General features: G+C 49.2%; 1 protein-coding gene across 1 annotated transcript in view; it reads left to right on the top strand.

The window, feature by feature from the left end:
• The first annotated feature begins 1,999 nt into the window (after positions 1–1,999).
• The window catches only part of TFAM (transcription factor A, mitochondrial), a 277,871-nt gene continuing 261,613 nt past the window's right edge, over positions 2,000–18,257 (top strand). The window contains exon 1 of the mRNA XM_085605807.1: positions 2,000–2,279. Coding sequence (XP_085461933.1) covers positions 2,200–2,279 — 80 coding nt within the window. The 5' untranslated portion in view covers positions 2,000–2,199. The remainder of the gene's footprint in view (positions 2,280–18,257) is intronic.

Consider the following 18,257-nt stretch of genomic DNA (forward strand, 5'->3'; position numbering starts at 1 on the left):
TGCATGGTACATGTTCTTTGCAGCAAGCATATTAACCCTCTGCGCTACCTTTCCAGGAGTCAACCCTTCCACTAGACAAAACTCGGATCTTTCTCTAGGAAGAACATTAATCACCAAAGTTATCATGACATTTTTATTGTTTCTGAAAATTGCTGGAGGCCAGGAAGGTGGCAGCAAGTTTTTTTTAAACCATAATATACTTGCAAACAGTACGCACCCACCCGAAATAGGTGCCCAGTGCGGTCACACCGTTCTCATTGCCCCAACCTGCTCAAGGTTCATGTGACCTCAGTGACAGAGTCACAGTGACTGGATCACTGTTGCTCTAGTGTGTGTTGCTTCGTAGGCCTGCCCGCAAGACTGGAGATGAACTTCACTATGGATTGTGGTGGACAGGCCTTCAAGGTTAACCCACAATTGACACCACTAGGGTACATCTGCTTGTGCTAAGACATCAAGCCTTCTAAGGTCTAGTGGGGCCTTCTAAGGTCTAGCATGGGAATATGCCCCCTCAGTGGAGTGGTCTGGTGGACTGGTCATGAAGGCTGTACCCAGTTCCCCAGTTCCAAATTCGACAGCTCTGGCCATAGTGCCACATCCTCTCCCACACTGAACACCATACTTCTCCACTGAGAGAAACTCGCACTGCCTTCAGCTACAACCTAGTTGTGCCCGCTATAAACACTTGGATGTGGCTCAATTCAAATTATGCACTTGATAAGAGTAATATGCTGCCTAAAATAAAAAAGTAAAAGCAAACACTCATAGGGAATGCAAGATTAAGTAAAGCATGTGAAATGTAAGCAGAAACAACACGGTTACCTTAACGATCTCTCATTCACTATTCAGAAATCAGCGAGTGGTTTTACCTGAAAAGTTAAGGACATGACTACAGGGCCCTGAAGGGAACCGTTTCAATGTCCATTGCTTATATCCTTAATAAACGTAAGCAGTATGGTTTAAAAAGAACTCGTCCATAAACAGAGCCATGGTACATATTTTGTTTTCCAATCCATCCATCAACCACCAGGTATTGCAGTAACTCCAGGAATGGTGCACTTCCCCACCTGGGGACAACAATGCTGTTCAAAGAAAGACGAGAAAACTAAAGTAGCGCTTCACTGCAAAGTCTGTAAAGTGAGGCTGATGTGTTTGGATGTGAATAAAACCAATCTGGCCACTTTGCAACCACTCTGTCTTGCTTTATTTAGTTATGTATTTATTTTTCACATTTAAAACCTTCTATTTGTCTCCATGTCGCTGCACTTTGGAATAGAAAAATGTCAGAAAAAGGGCATTTCCCGCAAGAGTGTTTTTCTTTTTTGGATCCATTTCACAGGGAAGCAACTAAATGAAAGAAGGAAAGAGGTTGTGAACCGTTTCTTCAAGTTACTGTTTTCAGTAAGTGAGAAGCAAGACAGAAAGAGAGGGAATAATAGAAAGAGATGGGGGGACAGCTGCCAGCACAATAAAAGAAGAGGACATTGCCCGAGTCCTATACTCCTATTCCTTCTCTGCTCGTCCCCGAATGTCCCCGAACGCAAGCCCAGTCTTATCTGAATGCCTTTGTCTGCCCCGAAAATAGTGCCACCTGGGGCGGACCGCACCCCCCCCCCCCCCCCTAGCTACGCCACTGTGACACCACATGAAAGGTCGGCTCGTCAGGGGCTCGAGGTTCCAACATGACCTCGAGCGGAGCCAGTCAGGATTCAGGCTCACGCTTCCAGTGCCTAGCCCACCTCCAAGAGCTGTTTGTTGCCGGGTGAAAGAGAAATCATAGTCACAATCCAATCAGTTATTCCCTTCTCTGCTTTGATTTCCAACAAGTAATTGCTACCACTTTGCACCTACTCTTTAATAACTATAAACGCACAAGGCAGCGTAATACTAACTCAATACGCAAACGTGTTTTTTTTTTTACAAAATTAGAAAGAGATATATATTGTACTCCGTTATATTGCGCATGCGTAGAATTTAAAGCGCTAGCAAGCGCATGCGTAACACGTAGAACGACAGTTGTATCGGAAAGATAAAACTACATTTCTCCGCTCATGCGCCGAACATGCATTTCTGCAGCGGTGCGCACGCGCTTCGTGATTTGACTTTTCTCCTGCATGCTTTAGAACTGCATTCAGATCTCTACTCTGGCGGCAGGGTGAAATCTGCACGCTACATAGAGGACATAAACAGGGTGTTGTGATGGCCGCCCTGCTCTCCGGCAGCATCGGGACTCTGCTGAGAGCCTTCGGGGGGCTAAGCTGCGGACAAGAAGCTCTAAGGTGAAAGCAGCGAGTGTGCCCTAGCTGGTGACGCGCGAGTCAGGGTTCAGAGCTGCACTTATATCACAAACCGTAAGAGGCACACACCTGTCTGTGCACGAGAGGGCTTGAGGTGCATGTGGTTGTCGAGTAGGACAGCTTTGCCAGAATGCACTTCTTTGGTCCCACTGTTTTGTTTTTCTGAGAAATATAACCGCTTGTTTACCACCGTCCTACCTCTAAACACCCAGTGCACCTTTTATTTCAATATTCCTTTTTTACAACTCTGCATCCCACGCGCCTTTGTACTGTGACCCTTCTCCTTATGTGTACCCACGCTTTTCATTCTTCCCTTGTGGTCTCATGATTCCTTCGCTCCCTCTTTCATTTTGTTCATTGCCTATTTTTTGGGTGCCCTTGCAGCACTGCGCCGCTCCCCCTATTCCAGTGTGAACCCATCCATGCTTCGCCCTTTTCGCATAGGGTTACTTGATGCTTATAGTCTAGATATCATACCCATTCTTTTCCAAATATTTTTCATCTATGTCAGACCATTTTGTTTGGTATAAACAATCAATGGGAAGGGCACTGTCTGCAGTTAAGGAAATATTTTTGTCAATCTGTTAATGCTGTTCAAACGTGTATTTATCGTTCACTAATTGAAAGCCTTTATTATTGGTGTGAGCGCTCTGAGTAAATGTTGTAAGCTCTGACTGCACTACTGATAGTGGTTCCGGTATAAAAACGTGTGTACACGTTTTCAATGTTCAGCAATACAAGGCTATGTATAATGCTCCCAGAATGGCCTCTGATTTGATGCAACTATTTGCAGAAGCTTGAAAGCAGAATTGATGATTCTTTGCTTTCAAAATAAAATGTTCATAAAAAAATGCAAGCAAGATACATTTTTTTGTTTTGCTGAACTACTGTAAAATTTCAGGTACCATTTCTTTGCAGCATCATTTAGTAACATGTGTTGATGCGTGCTAGTATTTCCCAAAAATATTCGTAATGGAAAATCAGTGTAACCAGTTTCAATAAGATTATGGGAAACACAAATAAGCATCGGCAAAGCCAGTTGGTCTGAAATTGGTCGTCTGCTTTTTTTTTTGGTCAATTTGCGAAATGTTTTGGTATGGTTTTTGTAAAACCTTATTGGTGTAGGAGCTGTCGGGCCCTTACCATTATAACATACATTGGCAAAAGCAAAAATAGTTTTTTGGTCTAAAAAAAACACACACTGCCACAGTAGTTACTGGCACTGAAGAAAACTACGTTGTTTGCCGATGTGCTCCTTGTGAAAGAGCAGAATGCTGTCACTCGCAGTGAAGCAAGCCGATACAGAGAGAGAGAGCCAGACTTTTAATACACACAAAAGGTCATGGTCAATGCCAGACTAAGTTAGGGGCCCAATTATTAAAGAGTCTCAAAAGTGCACCCATGGTAAATGTCCTTGCTTTAAGTGCAGCACTATGGCGTTCGTGAATTCCCAAGAATTTACAGAAGTAGGACAAGAAATAATACTCGCAGTAAATATTTGTGAACTGCGTTTTAGCATGAGCAAATGTGCATGTGTAGGTTTGCTCATGAAAAAATCTGAGTGTTTGCAAGTTCAGTTTCCCTCCTACCGCTTTTTCCCTACTCTAGTAGGTGGTTTACGTCTGCCATTGTTAGGAGTAAATTTACAACATTTCTCAGTATGGAAAAGATTAGAGAAGAGAAAACCCTTAAAACATGCAAGTTAGTAGGATTGCACAGACTCAAAAGGGCATTCTAACTTGGAACTATTGTTTACCACTACCTTCAGCCCCAGTATGTAGATCAGCGGAAACGTGGCAACATAAGGAGATTGCAAGTATTCAAACACCGCTATGGTATGAGCCCTGGCATAATCAGAGAGGCAACATCAGAGCTCTTAAATAATAAGATTGCTGCCATAATCTGTTGCTGCACTACATGGCAACAAAGGGGCAAGTGGATTTTGTTACAGGACAAGTAGATTTATGAAGCAACCTGTAGATATTTTATTAAATTTCACACCCCTGTCAGAGTAATAATTATTGCTGTAGTGAGGCTAGTAATTTGCTTGGTTCAGCTAAAAATCTGAGACCTGTTATAGCGACTTTGATAAAAAAAAAATTAAATTTACTTTGTATTTTGAGGCTGATCTCTTTTTACACTCTGGCATGCATCAAAAGCGGTTAGGCATGTTAATAACAATCAGATCCTCTGTTGTGGTGGAGCTATACATTTTTATAGATCGCCTTTTATGATAGATAAGCTGTCAGCACTATATTGTGTTAATGATTTGATGCGCAAAATGTGGGTTCCAAAATTGTACCTTGCACATCAATCAAAATATGGCTTTGAAATTATGCTGCATAAAATAAAGTTTACGGCAACAGCAACTCAAAATGATTGTTAGTAATAGAATGAGCTATCCGACAGTTTTGATTTCTCCAGCTCTGTGTGTTTCTTGTGTGGCAAAAGGTGATTATTTTGTATGAGAAGTTAGCACCCATTGATGCAAATCAATGAAGCCTCCACTGCGGGACTTTGTAAAAATAGATTTTTCTCCTGAGGCATATAAAATCTTGTTGGGTTGGCGTACATTGCAATAACATAGAGTGTGGAGTGGTGCTGCTCAGAGTGGAGTGCAGTGATGTAGAGTGGCCAAGCGTAGAGTGTTGCAAACTAGATTATAGCGGCGAGGAGTGCAGTGGTGCAGAGTACTTGGCATAGAGTACACTTAATGAGTAAAGTGGTGTTGTGTGCACTGGGGTAGAGTGCAGTGGCATATAGTACAGTGGTGTGAAGTGGCATAGAGTGCAGTGGTGCACAGAGTGTAGCTGTGTATAGTTCTTTGGTGTAGAGTGGTGCATAAAGTGTTATAGAGTGGCGTAGAGCGCAATGGAGTAGAGTGGTGTAGTGTGCAGCGTGGAGTGTTGTAGAGTATAGTGGAGTGCATGGTGCAGAGAACTTGGCGTAGAGCAGTGGTTTTCAAACATCTTAATGACACACACCGCCTGTGTTAAAAAAATAATCATCTGGACCCACCTCAATTGTTCTGCTCAATTGGCATTGTTTAAATATGTCTAATCATATTTAAACATTGTAGTTATTTTCTGTTACTCCTTTTACACACACTCCCAGTCGGGATATAAATGACAAAAGAGGTTAGTGATGGCCCATCGCTAAGTGGCTTACTGCTGCTCAATTTATATCACTTAAAACAAAGTATGATACTTCTCTTGACTAGAGACTGCCCCCCGATCACTCGAGGCCCCCCCCAGGGAGGCTTGCTCTCCAGTTTGAAGACCTGTCGTAGAGTGCAGTGGCCCAAAGTGCACTGGTGTTGAGTAAAGTGGTGTAGTGTGCACTGGCATAGAGTGGAGTGGCGCAGAGTAGAATTGCATAGCGTGCAATGGCATAGAGTAGATTGTTTCATATCAAAGTGGAGTGGTGCACGGTAGAGTGGAGTGGTGCGGAGAAGAGTGCAGTGGCATAGAGTAGTGGCTCAGAGTGCACTGGCGTGGAGTGGCAGAGAGTAGAGTTCAGTGTTTGAGTAGAGTAGAGTGGAGTGATTCAGAGTAGACTGGAGTGGTGTAGAGTGCAGAGGTGCACAGTAGAGTGCATTGGGATACTGTAGAGTGGTTTAGAGCAGAGAGGCGTAGATTGTGTAGCGGCATGTCAATCAGTGGCAGAGTGCAGTGTTGGAAAGTAGAGTATCATAGAGTGCATTGGTGTGGTGGGCAGCGGCATAGAGTATATGGTGCAGGGTAGATTGGCATAGAGGCAGTGCTATAGAGTATTGGTTTTGAGTTAAGTTATGTAGAGTGCATTGGCGTAAAGTGAAGTGACATAATAGGTGCACAGTGGAATGGTGCAGGGTAGTTTACAGTGGAATAGAGTGGCGTAGAGTAGATTGCTTCAGAGTAGAGTACAGTGATGCAGAATGATGTAGAGTGTAGTGGAGTACAGTGCATTGGCACAGAGTGTAGTAGAGTGGAGCACAGTGGCATAGATTGCAGCGTAGAATTGCGTAGAGTTCAGTGGAGGAGAGTGCATTTTTGAGGAGTAGAAGTGGCGTGGAGTGGTGCAGAGTGTTGTGGGGTAGAGTGCAGTGGTGTTGAGTGCAATGTTTCATTGTAGACTGTTTTAGAGTGCAGTGGTGCATAGTGGAGAGGTGTAGAGTGGCGTAGAGAGCAGTGATGCAGAGCAGAGATGACAGAATATAATGGTGTAGAGTGCAGTGGTGTAGAGCGTTGCAGGGTATAGTGGCATAGAGTGCAGAGTAGATTGGCGTAGAGTGCATTGACATAGAGTGCATTGGTCAGAGAAGAGTACGGTGTAGAAGAGTGGTGTAGAGCCGAGGGGTGCAGCATAGATTGCAGTGGCGCTGAGCGGGGTGGTGTAGAGAAAATTGTTTCAGAGCAGAGTGAAGTTGCGCAGAGTGGAGTGATGCATAGTAGAGTGCAGTGTTATAGTGCGGTGGTGCAGAGGAGAGTGGCATAGAGTGGATTGGCATATAGTACAGTGTTGTGGAGTGGGTACAGAGTAGAGTGCAGTTGTGCAGAGCGTTGTAGAGTAAAGTGGCATAGGGTAGAGTTATGCAGAGAAGAGTGCAGTTGCTTGGACTGGAACAGAGTTGAAAAGAGTGGGGTAAAGTGAAGTATGCATGGTGTTGTAGTGCACTGTGATTACAGACAACAGTTCTTCATTTGAAATTACCATTACATTTGCACAAACCTACAGTTTTACTGATAATTGTATACAGTCCACAAACGATAATGTGTGGGAATGTCATCACCTAGTGCATTCATTAATTTTTTTGATTGTATTAAAATATTTGTTTTAACAGCCTTCCTCCAGCACACTCTTAGTAGTCTGCATGATTGTCACATAAATCCTCTCCCTTTGATGTCAGGGAAAGAAAAGCAAACACCAGTCTGGAAGACTGAGCGTAACATTTGACCCTAACATTTGACCTCTGTCTTTGAATGTACAGCAATTGTGACGAGATAAGAACATGATTTAATGGCCCGTTTACATAAATTGAATGCTGGTGCCAGGATACAGTAAATCAGTGGTGTGGTCCACAGAAGGAACATACTCGAACCTGACTGCCTGTCAGCAAATAGAAAGCAAGCAAATGTGAGTTACATACCACAAAGCCAATGGTAAGCAATGGGTTGAATACTTTCCCTGGGTAGCTTTCCGAATGTCCCCAAGATGTAGTTAGCAAACCAGACGAATTGGACTTAAAAATGTGCTGGGAACTTGACATAACAAATGGTTGTAGCCTGGTCGTTTAATGTTCGAGGAAGTAGTGAGAATGTAAAATGGCCTCTGGCTTGGCTTTAACATTTGGATCATTTCTTAGAGAGCGGCTGCATCGAAGATAGAATGGGAACTCCTTTCCAAATCTAACCTAGATCTTAAGATCGGAGAGTTCACAGGCAAATTGTGTCATCTGGGGTGTTAGGTTTGGCGTCCTTCCTTCCAGTCTTGAAAGAATAAAATATGATTATGGAACAGAATAAGAGATGCTCCCTCTTGAAAGAAACATGTTTTTGTAATGGCCAAAATAAGCAACATACCATTAGTTATTGCTCAACAGATTCTTTGATAGTAGCATTTAGAAATGACAGAACAAAAGAAAATATCTGATGGAATAAGAAACCTGACTTGGATCGATCAGGGCAACCGCACTCTAAGGGGAGAGGAGATTGGTGGTTTGCAGTGCTTAAATGCTATATTTCATTTTTTCCTTGTACAAAGTTTAGGGGCTATATCTTATGTTTTGAAATGTTTCTGGCATAGAGCAGTCATTATGAATAGTCTGATAAAATGAAATTTGTGGAAAACTTTTGATTGGCTTCAGCCTCCAGAGTCCTGGGTCTGAATAACACAAAGCGCTGTGGGGGTGCTATGAGCATGTGTGCTTGTTTTCAGCACCCCATGGATACTTTGGTATTACGTAAGGGGCAGCAGAAGCTTAGTTGCCTGCTTCTCTAATAAACATCACACTGCTGCACATATAGTGCCTGTGCAATCATAAGGTGATGCTGTTTCTATGCTTCTGCTGTATTTGCACAATAAGTGCGACCATCTGCAAGGGGGAAACAGGGTCTCGAGACCCACTCCCCCCAGACCACCACCTGTTCCCTGGTGCAGTCACTCCCTGCACCCACCTGCAGGTGATCTCCTCCCCGCCTTGTAAAGCAGGTCAGATCATCACCTGCACCGTGACAGACAGAGCAGCTGCTTCAAGCACTCTTTCATATTTTTGCTGTTGATATATTTGTTGTGTAAAAAAAAAAAGAAAAGTATTGTTATTAATGCTTTTTTTGCTAGACCAGGTGTCTCTTCATTGCTTCCCTGGCCCTGTAATAGGGTGCACTTTTCCTTGTTTGCTTTCGGCACATCTAATTAAAGGTGCACGGAGTACAAACAGCTGCATTGCGCCCTTTACTTAATGCAGCATCTGCATGATTAAGAACCTTTATGCCCTGGTAGCCTATTTAATAATGGCAGAGACTCAAATGGCATGGGAGACTAGCAGCGTTAAGTATGTATTTGTTTTAAAAATTAAGTAATGCAGCTGTGTTTTGAACTTTCGTTGTCTGATACTTGATCTTTTCACTAATTCTATGTTGAATGTGTTCGCCACAGGTTCAATATCTTTTCCTTTCTTCATATTGTCAGACTAGTTCAAGGTCTTTGCAGGAGTTTTTTTGGTTCTCTTTGATTTATTATAGTTGCACTACAGTGGCGATTATTTTAATTATTTAGAGAGATGAATGCTTGAGTCCGTGTATTGGATATAATTGAGGATGGTTTGGTGGTTCAAAGATGTGGCTTATTGAGGTGAAACTGAGCCTGATATATATTTTTTCCTGACAGGATGGTTTTTGCAATTTGGACATTAGAGAGTCTAAAGGAAAATTTGAGTACAGTTACTACTTTGCCTCATAGTTTTTCTTAATTGAATGTAATTTTCTTTTGTATTTGGTGTGCACATCATAAATGGAAGGTATTAAAGACTTTATTCAAGAATTGAAGTTGATTAGTCTCTGGGAAGTTACTGTTTAAGGGCCTATTTAAGAAGTCGGGCGGATGGTAGCGGTCCTCAACCGACCGTCAGCCCTTTAGTCTGACTGACGCATTATGACGCAGGCAGTCGGACCCTTATTAGAAGGGGGACAGACCACTGCCAACAACAATCTACTGATCCCAAAAGGGCAGCGATCGCAATCCCTAATGACGGTGGTGCCAAGGCCTGCACTGTTGTGTGGATTACGATGTCTCTTTCAGACAGCCTTTTCATGGTGGTCTCACAGTCATGAAAAGGCGTAAGAGAATTTGTGGATCACTGCAACGTGGCCCAGGGGCCTATGTAGTTCTCCCTCGCACATACATGCAACACATTGTGCATGTCATGATCTAGAGCTGAGGTCTCAAATCTTTTCTGTAATAAGAGCTACTTCTGTTCAATGAAAATCATCCAGTGCTAATAATATTATAATTTTAATACAGCCCACATCAGACAAGTTAACATTAGTGGCTATCATATGCAGGATTACCAGCAGTGATCACCTTAGTACATCATGCATGGTTCCCAGCTTTAATGTAAAAAAGCATTTGTCAATGTGAATGCCTCTACATTGGTAATACATAGCAGCTATAGCTGCTTTGCCCCTGGCACTAAGTTTATATTCTAACAATAAGTCTTCCCAAACATCACCTCCATGAGTTTTGAAAATGCACACATTTTTGTATTGAATGGTCAATTTTGGTTACATGTATTAATTCAAACAAGCAAAAGTGTCTATTTTATTATACTGGGCTGCACACAGACGAGATATTGTTGCTTCTGAAGACTTCTGTTAGAGCGTGAAATACAGAAGGATAGAGAAGCTGCAATTTTCATTTTTTTTAAAGTTAATGTTTACCAAGACAGTCTATTAAATTATACAAGTTGGGTAAAAATTAAACAATTTGAACATTCTGGTAATATCAAGTTGATATATATTGTTTTTTCACTGAAGTTAAGAAACCACCTAAACCAAAAGCCACATCTAGGTAACACATGTCCACCAAAAGACTCATTGTTGAAAATTGAGACATTGCACAATATTTCCAAAATAATGATTTTCAATAATGGCAGTGCAAAACTATAAATGCAAGCCAATCCTATAAGGTATAGGTATGTGTACATTTGATGTTTAGGAAGCATCAACATTTTCTATAGTTTTGCTAAATTCTAGATGCTATACCCGAGAACGGAGAATTAGGTCATAATCCAAATTAAAATATTTCTGCATCCATTCATAGTTTCAGTTAAAAGAAATCTCATAAATACATACAAAACCACCATAAAACTTAAGACAGCATAAGTAGGTCATAAATTAAATGCAGGTATATTTTTCTTTATTATGCAGCTGTATTAAAAAACAAAAAAAGGCCTCACACTATAATAGAACTGTGAAGTAGATTACATCTATGAAAACAAAGCTACGCTACAACTAGCAAAATGTTAAAGCCTAGGAAAAAGGTACTTAAACATGTTATAGGGACAAATTGAAAATATAGCACAGTCTGTGCTCACAAATTATTGCAGGTACACAAAGGTGCAATATGGTCATGAGCCTGACCTTTTGTGAAGGGTAAATGATGGCCAATTAATTCTCTCAAGCATTGTCAGCAAATTTCACCCATTTAAAATTTGGAACTAACCATAGGTATGGTTCCAGGCCTAATAATGTTTTTAAAAGAACGACCTAACCGGTATTATCTAGCTCGGGGGTCTCCAACCTTTCCTCAAATAAAGGCTACTAATGTTCTATGAAAATCCTCTTGCCCTACTAAGAATATTAGAGAAGTAATGTAACTACATAATACAAGATTACATTAGTGGCAACCATTTGCAAGATTATCAGCAGTGAGCACCTCAGTGCATCAGGCGGGTTTGCCATCACTGATGTAAAACAAGCATTGGCATAGCCAATAGGTCTCGCCTTTGGGACCTTTTTTTTTTTAAAACAATTTTTATTAGTTTTTCCCCAACTATAGCATCCTGAAATCCACGTTACATACAATAATCTTGTGTAGGAGAACCAGGTAAGTGATGACAGTACAAAAGAGAGCAGTTTCGCAACAGTGCCATTCCTAACCCCCCACCCCGCTCCCTCTCTACCCCAACCCCCCCCGCCAGTGTGCCCGCCTCGGTCTCCCCCCCCCTCGGTGAGGCTTAAAGTGCCTCATGCAGCCAGGAAGCCGAACTCGGAATCATGGGACGAACCCCATCAATGTTCTCAAAAGTACCAACGGCTGTGCTCTACCACTCATATGCATACCACCCCGAAGCTCGACCTCCATACACATCGTAAGAAGTTTGCACAAATAGCGACAACTCTCGGGGAATATTCAAGCGGTCCCCTCCTGAGTAGTCTCCCCGGCAGTCCCAGCAGGTCCCTCCACACTCTTCCTAGGCTGGGCCGCGCACACCTGAGCCTCACCCTCCTCTTCCTGTTCCCCCAAGCGGCGAAGCTCTTCCACCAGAACCCCCCACGCCCTGGCAGCATCTTGCGCCTTGTCATTGGAAGCACGCCTGGCCAACTGTAGGCGAAGCGTCCCTTCAGTCCTAGCCCAAGCCAGGAAGCTCGCCCTCCACCTCCGAACACTCGGCCCCGTTCTTACCTTCCAGTGCATGGTAAGCTCCCTCTTCGCCATTATCAGCCCCAGATCGATAAATTTGCTCTTGATTTTTGTACGGGGAGTATGCGGGAACCAAAGCAGAAGGCAAGCTCCCATGTCCACTGTCAGCACGCGTTCAGTCACTCGATTCAGGCACGCCACCACATCCGTCCAGTAAGAGCCCAACCCCGAACAGGACCAGAACATATGGCCAAAATCAGCCCCCTCCGTATGGCACCTAGGGCAGCCCGACGAGGAGCCTCCAAAATATTGCAGGAGCTTTGCCGGGGTTAAGTAGGCCCTGTGGAGAGTATAGAATTAGACCAGCTGAAATCTAGCGTTGCGCGAGCCCTTCCAGGGTCGTCGCAGCACCTGCGACCATGTCGCCTCCGGGATGGGCCTGTCAAGATCCCCCTCCCACTTCTCCCGCAAGGTCGCCAGGGGCGCGAGCCCCTCCGTGGACAGCCGCCCATAGAGGCAAGTGATGGCCTTCACGGTGCCCGCCGCCATAACAACGTACTGACATCCCAAGGACGTTGGGGGTTCCGACAGCCCCATCCTCCAGTGCTTTCGAATCCCAGCCACCAGGGCAGAATGAAGGAGATAATCCCCCCTCGGCAAATCAAAATCCCTCTGCAACTCGTGGAACGGCAACAAAACCCCGTCTCGATAGAGATCCCCAAGCATGTGAGCCCCACGGTCCTCCCAGCCCGCCAACGCCGACCAGTCTCCGCCATGGGGGAGAGCCGTGCACATGCCCAACGGAATTTCCGGGGCATACGGGGCCACGAAACCCGCTCGTTTCTGACTACGGAGCCAGCAGAGCCGAAGCGTGCGCTCCTCGATCGTGAGCTGGTCCAACCGGAGCCTTTGCTGCAATATAATGAATGACAACACATGCCGAGGGATAATCCTACCCTGCGGTCCCTCCGGGCCTCTGAACTCGCGCGCCATGGCCTGTGTGAGACACTGCAACTGCGCCGCCAGATAATACCATTCGAAGTCCGGAACTGCCAGCCCCCCCTCCACCCTCGGTCTCATCAGAGTGGTCAACGCCACCCGACGTCTGCCCGCGCCCCAAAGAAATCCTGTCATCAGCGCCCGAAGCGTCTTAAAAAAGGAGGCCGGAATCCAGATCGGCAAGGTGCGGAAGAAATAAAGCAATCGTGGTAGCGCTACCATTTTCAGCAGCGCTATTCGACCGGCCACCGACAGCGGGAGGGTGCGCCAAAACGCCATACTCCCCTTAAGCCCCCTTAGCGCTCCGCCCACATTGCCCTCGAAGAGATCGACAGGAGCGTGAAATATGCGGACGCCCAGGTAAGGCAGGCAAGCAGGTTCCCAGCGAAGGTCGTCAAGCGCCGCAGGAGCCCGGGTCCCCGGAGACATAGGAAACAGGCAAGTCTTGGCCCAGTTAACGTGCATTCCCGAAAAGGAGCCAAACTCCAGGAGCAGGAGTCTAGCGCCCCGCAGAGAGTCCCCTGCATCCGCCAGATACAGCAAGAGGTCATCCGCGTATAGGGAGATGTAGTGTGGCTCTCCACGCAGCCGAACCCCCTCGTAAGACCGTCCCTGACGGGCATGCGCTGCCAAGGGCTCGATCGGCAGGGCAAACAAAAGAGGGGATAACGAGCAACATGTCGAGTGCCTCTCTACCCGACAAGCAGCCGAGATAGTACGCCTCGTGCGGACTCTAGCCATGGCAGAGCGGTATAACAATCTGGTCCAGCGCACAAAGTGGTCCGCCAGGCCGAACCCCCTCAGCACCCGAAACAGATACGGCCACTCCCCACTATCGAATGCCTTTTCGATATCCACCGACAGTACTACGGCGTCCGAGGGGCCCCCCTCCCGGTCCCCCATGAGCCGCACTAACCTGCGAATACCCGCCGTGGTATTCCTCGTGGGAATAAAACCCGATTGGTCCGGGTGTACCAGCGCGCCCATGTGGGCCATGAGCCGCGCGGCCAAGATCTTGCTAAGGATCTTATAATCCACCGACATAGAAAGCGGATGGTACGCCGACCTGGAGGATGGGTCCCCATCTTTCTTCAGCAACGGGACTATGATCGCCTCCCTCAAGGTACCCGGCAGCTCGCCGACGTCCCACGCCTCCCTGTACATCGCCTGCAGACGTGGAGCCAAGGCGTCCAAATACGCGGCATAGAACTCCACTGGGAGGCCGTCCGCCCCCGTAGTCTTCTTCCGAGCCATGTGCTTAACCGCCACTCTGATTTCTCCCAGGGAGATCTCCGCCCCCAGCGCCGACCCCTGCTCCGGATCTAACTGTGGCAACCTAGCAGCTTCTAAGTAAGCGTCCAGCCCATCAGGCAGGTCCCGCATTCTACTCCTATACAGCTGCGAGTAATAGTCCCAGAATTGGCCATTGATCTCCCGTTGTGAATAAACCAGGTCCCCCGTGGGGGTAACCAACGACAATATAGGGGTGCCCTAAAGAGCCGGGTTAGCCAGCCAGGCCAATAACGACCCAACCTTATCCCGCTCAGCGTGCGCGCGGACCATGTATTCCTTATAGTCGTAGCAGCGAAGCCGCTCCACCTGCACGGCCACCTCCTCCCGTGCCGCCAAGACCTCCCCCTGGGCACCCCCGTCAGCGTGACTAGCAAGTTCCGCTTGGCGTAGTCGTGTCTCAGCTCGGTCAACGTCCCGTGACAGAACCCTGCGCGTCCCAGCAACAGCCGAGATACAAATCCCCCGCACTACCACCTTGAGCGCATCCCATTCAAGGGCTCTGCTTGTCGCCGTCCCCGCGTTATCCGTAAAGTAGCGTTCCACACCCTCCCCGAGCTCCGCATGAAACACGGGATCCTCCAGCAGCGTCGGACTCAGGCGCCAAGTCGGAATCGCCTGCTGCTGCTGGGACCAGAGAACATTTATCAAGCAGGGGTTGTGGTCTGAGAGTGTCCTTGCCAGGTACTCTCTATGACACGTAAGCTCCAGGGCTCCCGGGGTACACAAGAAGCCATCCAGCCGAACATGAAGGTCGTGCGGCACAGAATAGAAGGAGTAATCCCTATCTGACGGGTGATGCACCCGCCAAGCATCGACAAGTCCCCAGGCTGCCTGCCAGTCGCGCCTCGCCTTGGCCACCCTGTGTACTGCTGATTGAGCTAGCGGGGGATGAGAGCGATCTAATTCTACATCAGTGACCGAGTTAAAGTCCCCCCCCCCCCCCCCCCCCCCAAGAAACACCGTGCCCACCAGAAAGGACGCCAGCCTCCCAGAAAGCCGCGCAAAGAAAGCAGTGTAGTCAGAGTTCGGGGCGTAAATACTGCAGAAGGTCACATCCCTGCCATCTAATCGACTAGACACCGCCACAAACCTCCCCTCCGGGTCCACCAGCGTGGCTGTAGGTTGAAACGGGACCCCAGACCGGACCCAGATCAATGCCCCCCTAGCAAAAGCAGAAAAGGTAGTGTAAAACAACTGTCCCCTCCATCGCTTCTGCAGCGCCAGCCCCTCAGCCCGATCCACATGTGTTTCCTGCAAGAAGGCCACCTGGATCCCCCTGCGGACCAAGTATGCATGTACCTTATAACGTTTTCTCATGGAGTTCAGCCCCCGCACATTCCAAGTAATGCACTTCAATTCAGGGCGGGTCGCCATACGAACATATACCACAAATCACACCCCAAGACAACCTAGCGGGCACACCGATACATCCCCCCCACATAAACCTCACCCAACAAACCCAAACCCCTCCCATCCCCAGAACAGGCTCTAAACCACAGTTATCCATCCAAACACCCACTGAACAAAAAAGGCACCCTGGTAGCCACCAGAGTCTCACAATATGCGTGAGGTAGAGTGGGTGACCTAACACCAGCACGGGCCGGACAGCAGTCCAAAAGGCTAGTCCGTATGTCGGCCTCAGGAATCAAAGTCCCCTTCTCCCGGCAGCGCCCTGCCCCCAACGGCCCCCCCCAAAGCAAAGCGCCCCGCCCCCCCACGAAACCCAGGAGCGACACCCCTCAAGAGTAACAGAGGAACCATACTCGCCCCTCACTGGTCCACAACGCAGCTCCAGGCACGCCACCCTGCACAGCATATAGTTCACAGTGAGGTTGCCTCACGTGTCCAGCATTCCATCCGCAGTGGCCGGCGTGACCTCCGGCAAGTGGCCACCGGCACTTTCAGAGTTCGCCGACTCCTCCGACGCCCCCCGACTCCTCCTCCGCAGTACTCCGCCGGGATCCCGAATCCGCAGGCGAGGCCGCAGCCACCGCACCAGAGATGACGGAGACCGCCTTCAAAGCCGCCTGCCTCTCCAACTCTGTCTGAGAGTGCGGGGGAGACCGACCACCCCCCACACACCTCCTGTGGCGGCGGGCCCGACGGGGTCCCCGCGAGGCCCGAGCCTCCGAGGTCCGCCGTCCAGCTCCACCCCGGCCCTCGCGGTACCGTTCCAGCCAGCTCCACGCGTCCTCTGGTGTATCAAAGAAATGAGCAGTCCCATCCGCCATCACCTTCAATCGAGCCGGGAAGAACAGGGCATACTGTATCCCCTCCGCCCGAAGGGCCTGCTTAACTGCCATGAATGAGAAGCGATTCCGCTGAACCTCCTGAGAATAATCAGGGTAAAGCGAGACCAGGGCATTGTCAACTTTATACGGGCCTGATGTCCGGGCCCTCCGCAGAATGAGGTCGCGATCCTTGAAATGGAGCAAGCGTGCGACCACCGGTCTCGGGGGACGACCCGCAGCCGGTGGGCGGTCCGGCACCCGATGGGCCCTTTCAAGGGTGTAAAACTGCGACAGGCCCTCCGGTGCCACCACCTCCCGCATCCACTTCTCAAGGTAGCCAATCATGTCGTCCCCTTCGATTCTCTCGGGTAGGCCTACCACCCGAACATTGTTGCGCCGGTTACGCCCTTCCGCCTCCTCAGCCCGCTTCTCAAGTAGGTGCACTCTGCGCGATAAATCTCCCAGCGATGCCTCCGTCGCCTTCTGGGCCGGCTCCAGCGCTACCAAGTTAAGTTCCGCAGTTTCAACGCGGTCGGCCAACTTGCCATGGTCAGCTCGCAATAGGCCAAGGCTCGTGGACACCTGCGCTATGTCCCGGCGGAGCGCCTCCCCCGAGTCAGAAATGGCCTGGAGGACCCGTGCCATCTGCTGCTGCCGCAGTCCCGCCGCAAGCGCTCCAGCCGGGTCCTGGTCCTGCGGGTCCGGCGGGGTCTCCGCTCGATCTAGCGGGGCCGTCCCCACGCCGCGCCTCGGCTTCCCCATGGTCCGACCACCAGAGCCTCAGCACGCCCCAGCCGCGAGGAGCTTCCTACGTCCACCTCGTGGCAGCCGCTAGCCGTCCACCGCAATCAGCCTCCTCATCCCCAGGGCGCGGGTCTCGGGCGCCTCCACAGAGTGAGCAGCCGTCTCTCCAGGCACGCCTCGGGCCACCCACCAGAGTCCACCGTCTCCGCGGAGGAATCAGCCAGCACCTAGACGCCCCGCTCCGTATGCTCCGTCGGGCAGCAGCGCGCCCGGGGAAAAGTCCTCACCACACCTCCAGGAGGGTTACGGCATCCCCGAAGCAGGCAGCACAGGGCACTCCTCATGGGCCAGTTCCGCAAGGAAACGTGGGTCGGGTGGGACTAGGGCAAAATCCCCCGCCGCAGCACTCTCACCAACTCCAAGCGTCCCGCAGCTAGGCCTTCCCCCAGGCCATGACACCCGTGGTAGGGGGACGAGGGGGGAGAAGCCCACAGGTTAGAAGTCCAGGTGCGCCCGCACAATGCCTCCGCCACCAGTCCCACACCAGGTCGCAGTCCGCTCACCAGGCGGATCCGCAGGGCACCGCCAGGCCCGGTCCGCCTCGATCGCCGACAGCCCCGCGGGCGTTCCTGGGTCTCCGCAGCCGACGCATATAGCGGCGCCAGCAGTCCGCCAGCAGCCCTCGACAGTCTCAGGTATCCACCCAGGTCACTCCGACTGCCTCTGTAGTTGGGCACCGCAGCACGGGCCGGACGCCACAACAGCCGGGACAACGATCTCCCCCACCGGCCACCAATGTGCGCAAGGCCGCGGCTGGCAGGCCCTGCGCAGGCCCAAAGCAAGATGGCCGGGTCTCTCCCAGCCGGGCCCGCCTCCAGCGCCGACCAGCACAGCCTCCCGGGGCCGACACCCCGCCCGATCTGCAGGTAGGCGACTCACAAGCACAGAGGAGCCACCTCGGAGTCCGCAGCGCCGCCGGGGAAGTCTTAATGCAGGAGAAATTCCGAGGCCGACACGGAGCTCTCAGCTCACGCGTCCATGCTCGGCCGAGTCCAAGCCACGCCCCCTTGCC

This window comes from Triturus cristatus, chromosome 1_2 (genome assembly GCF_964204655.1).
Source record: "Triturus cristatus chromosome 1_2, aTriCri1.1, whole genome shotgun sequence".
NCBI lineage: Eukaryota > Metazoa > Chordata > Amphibia > Caudata > Salamandridae > Triturus > Triturus cristatus.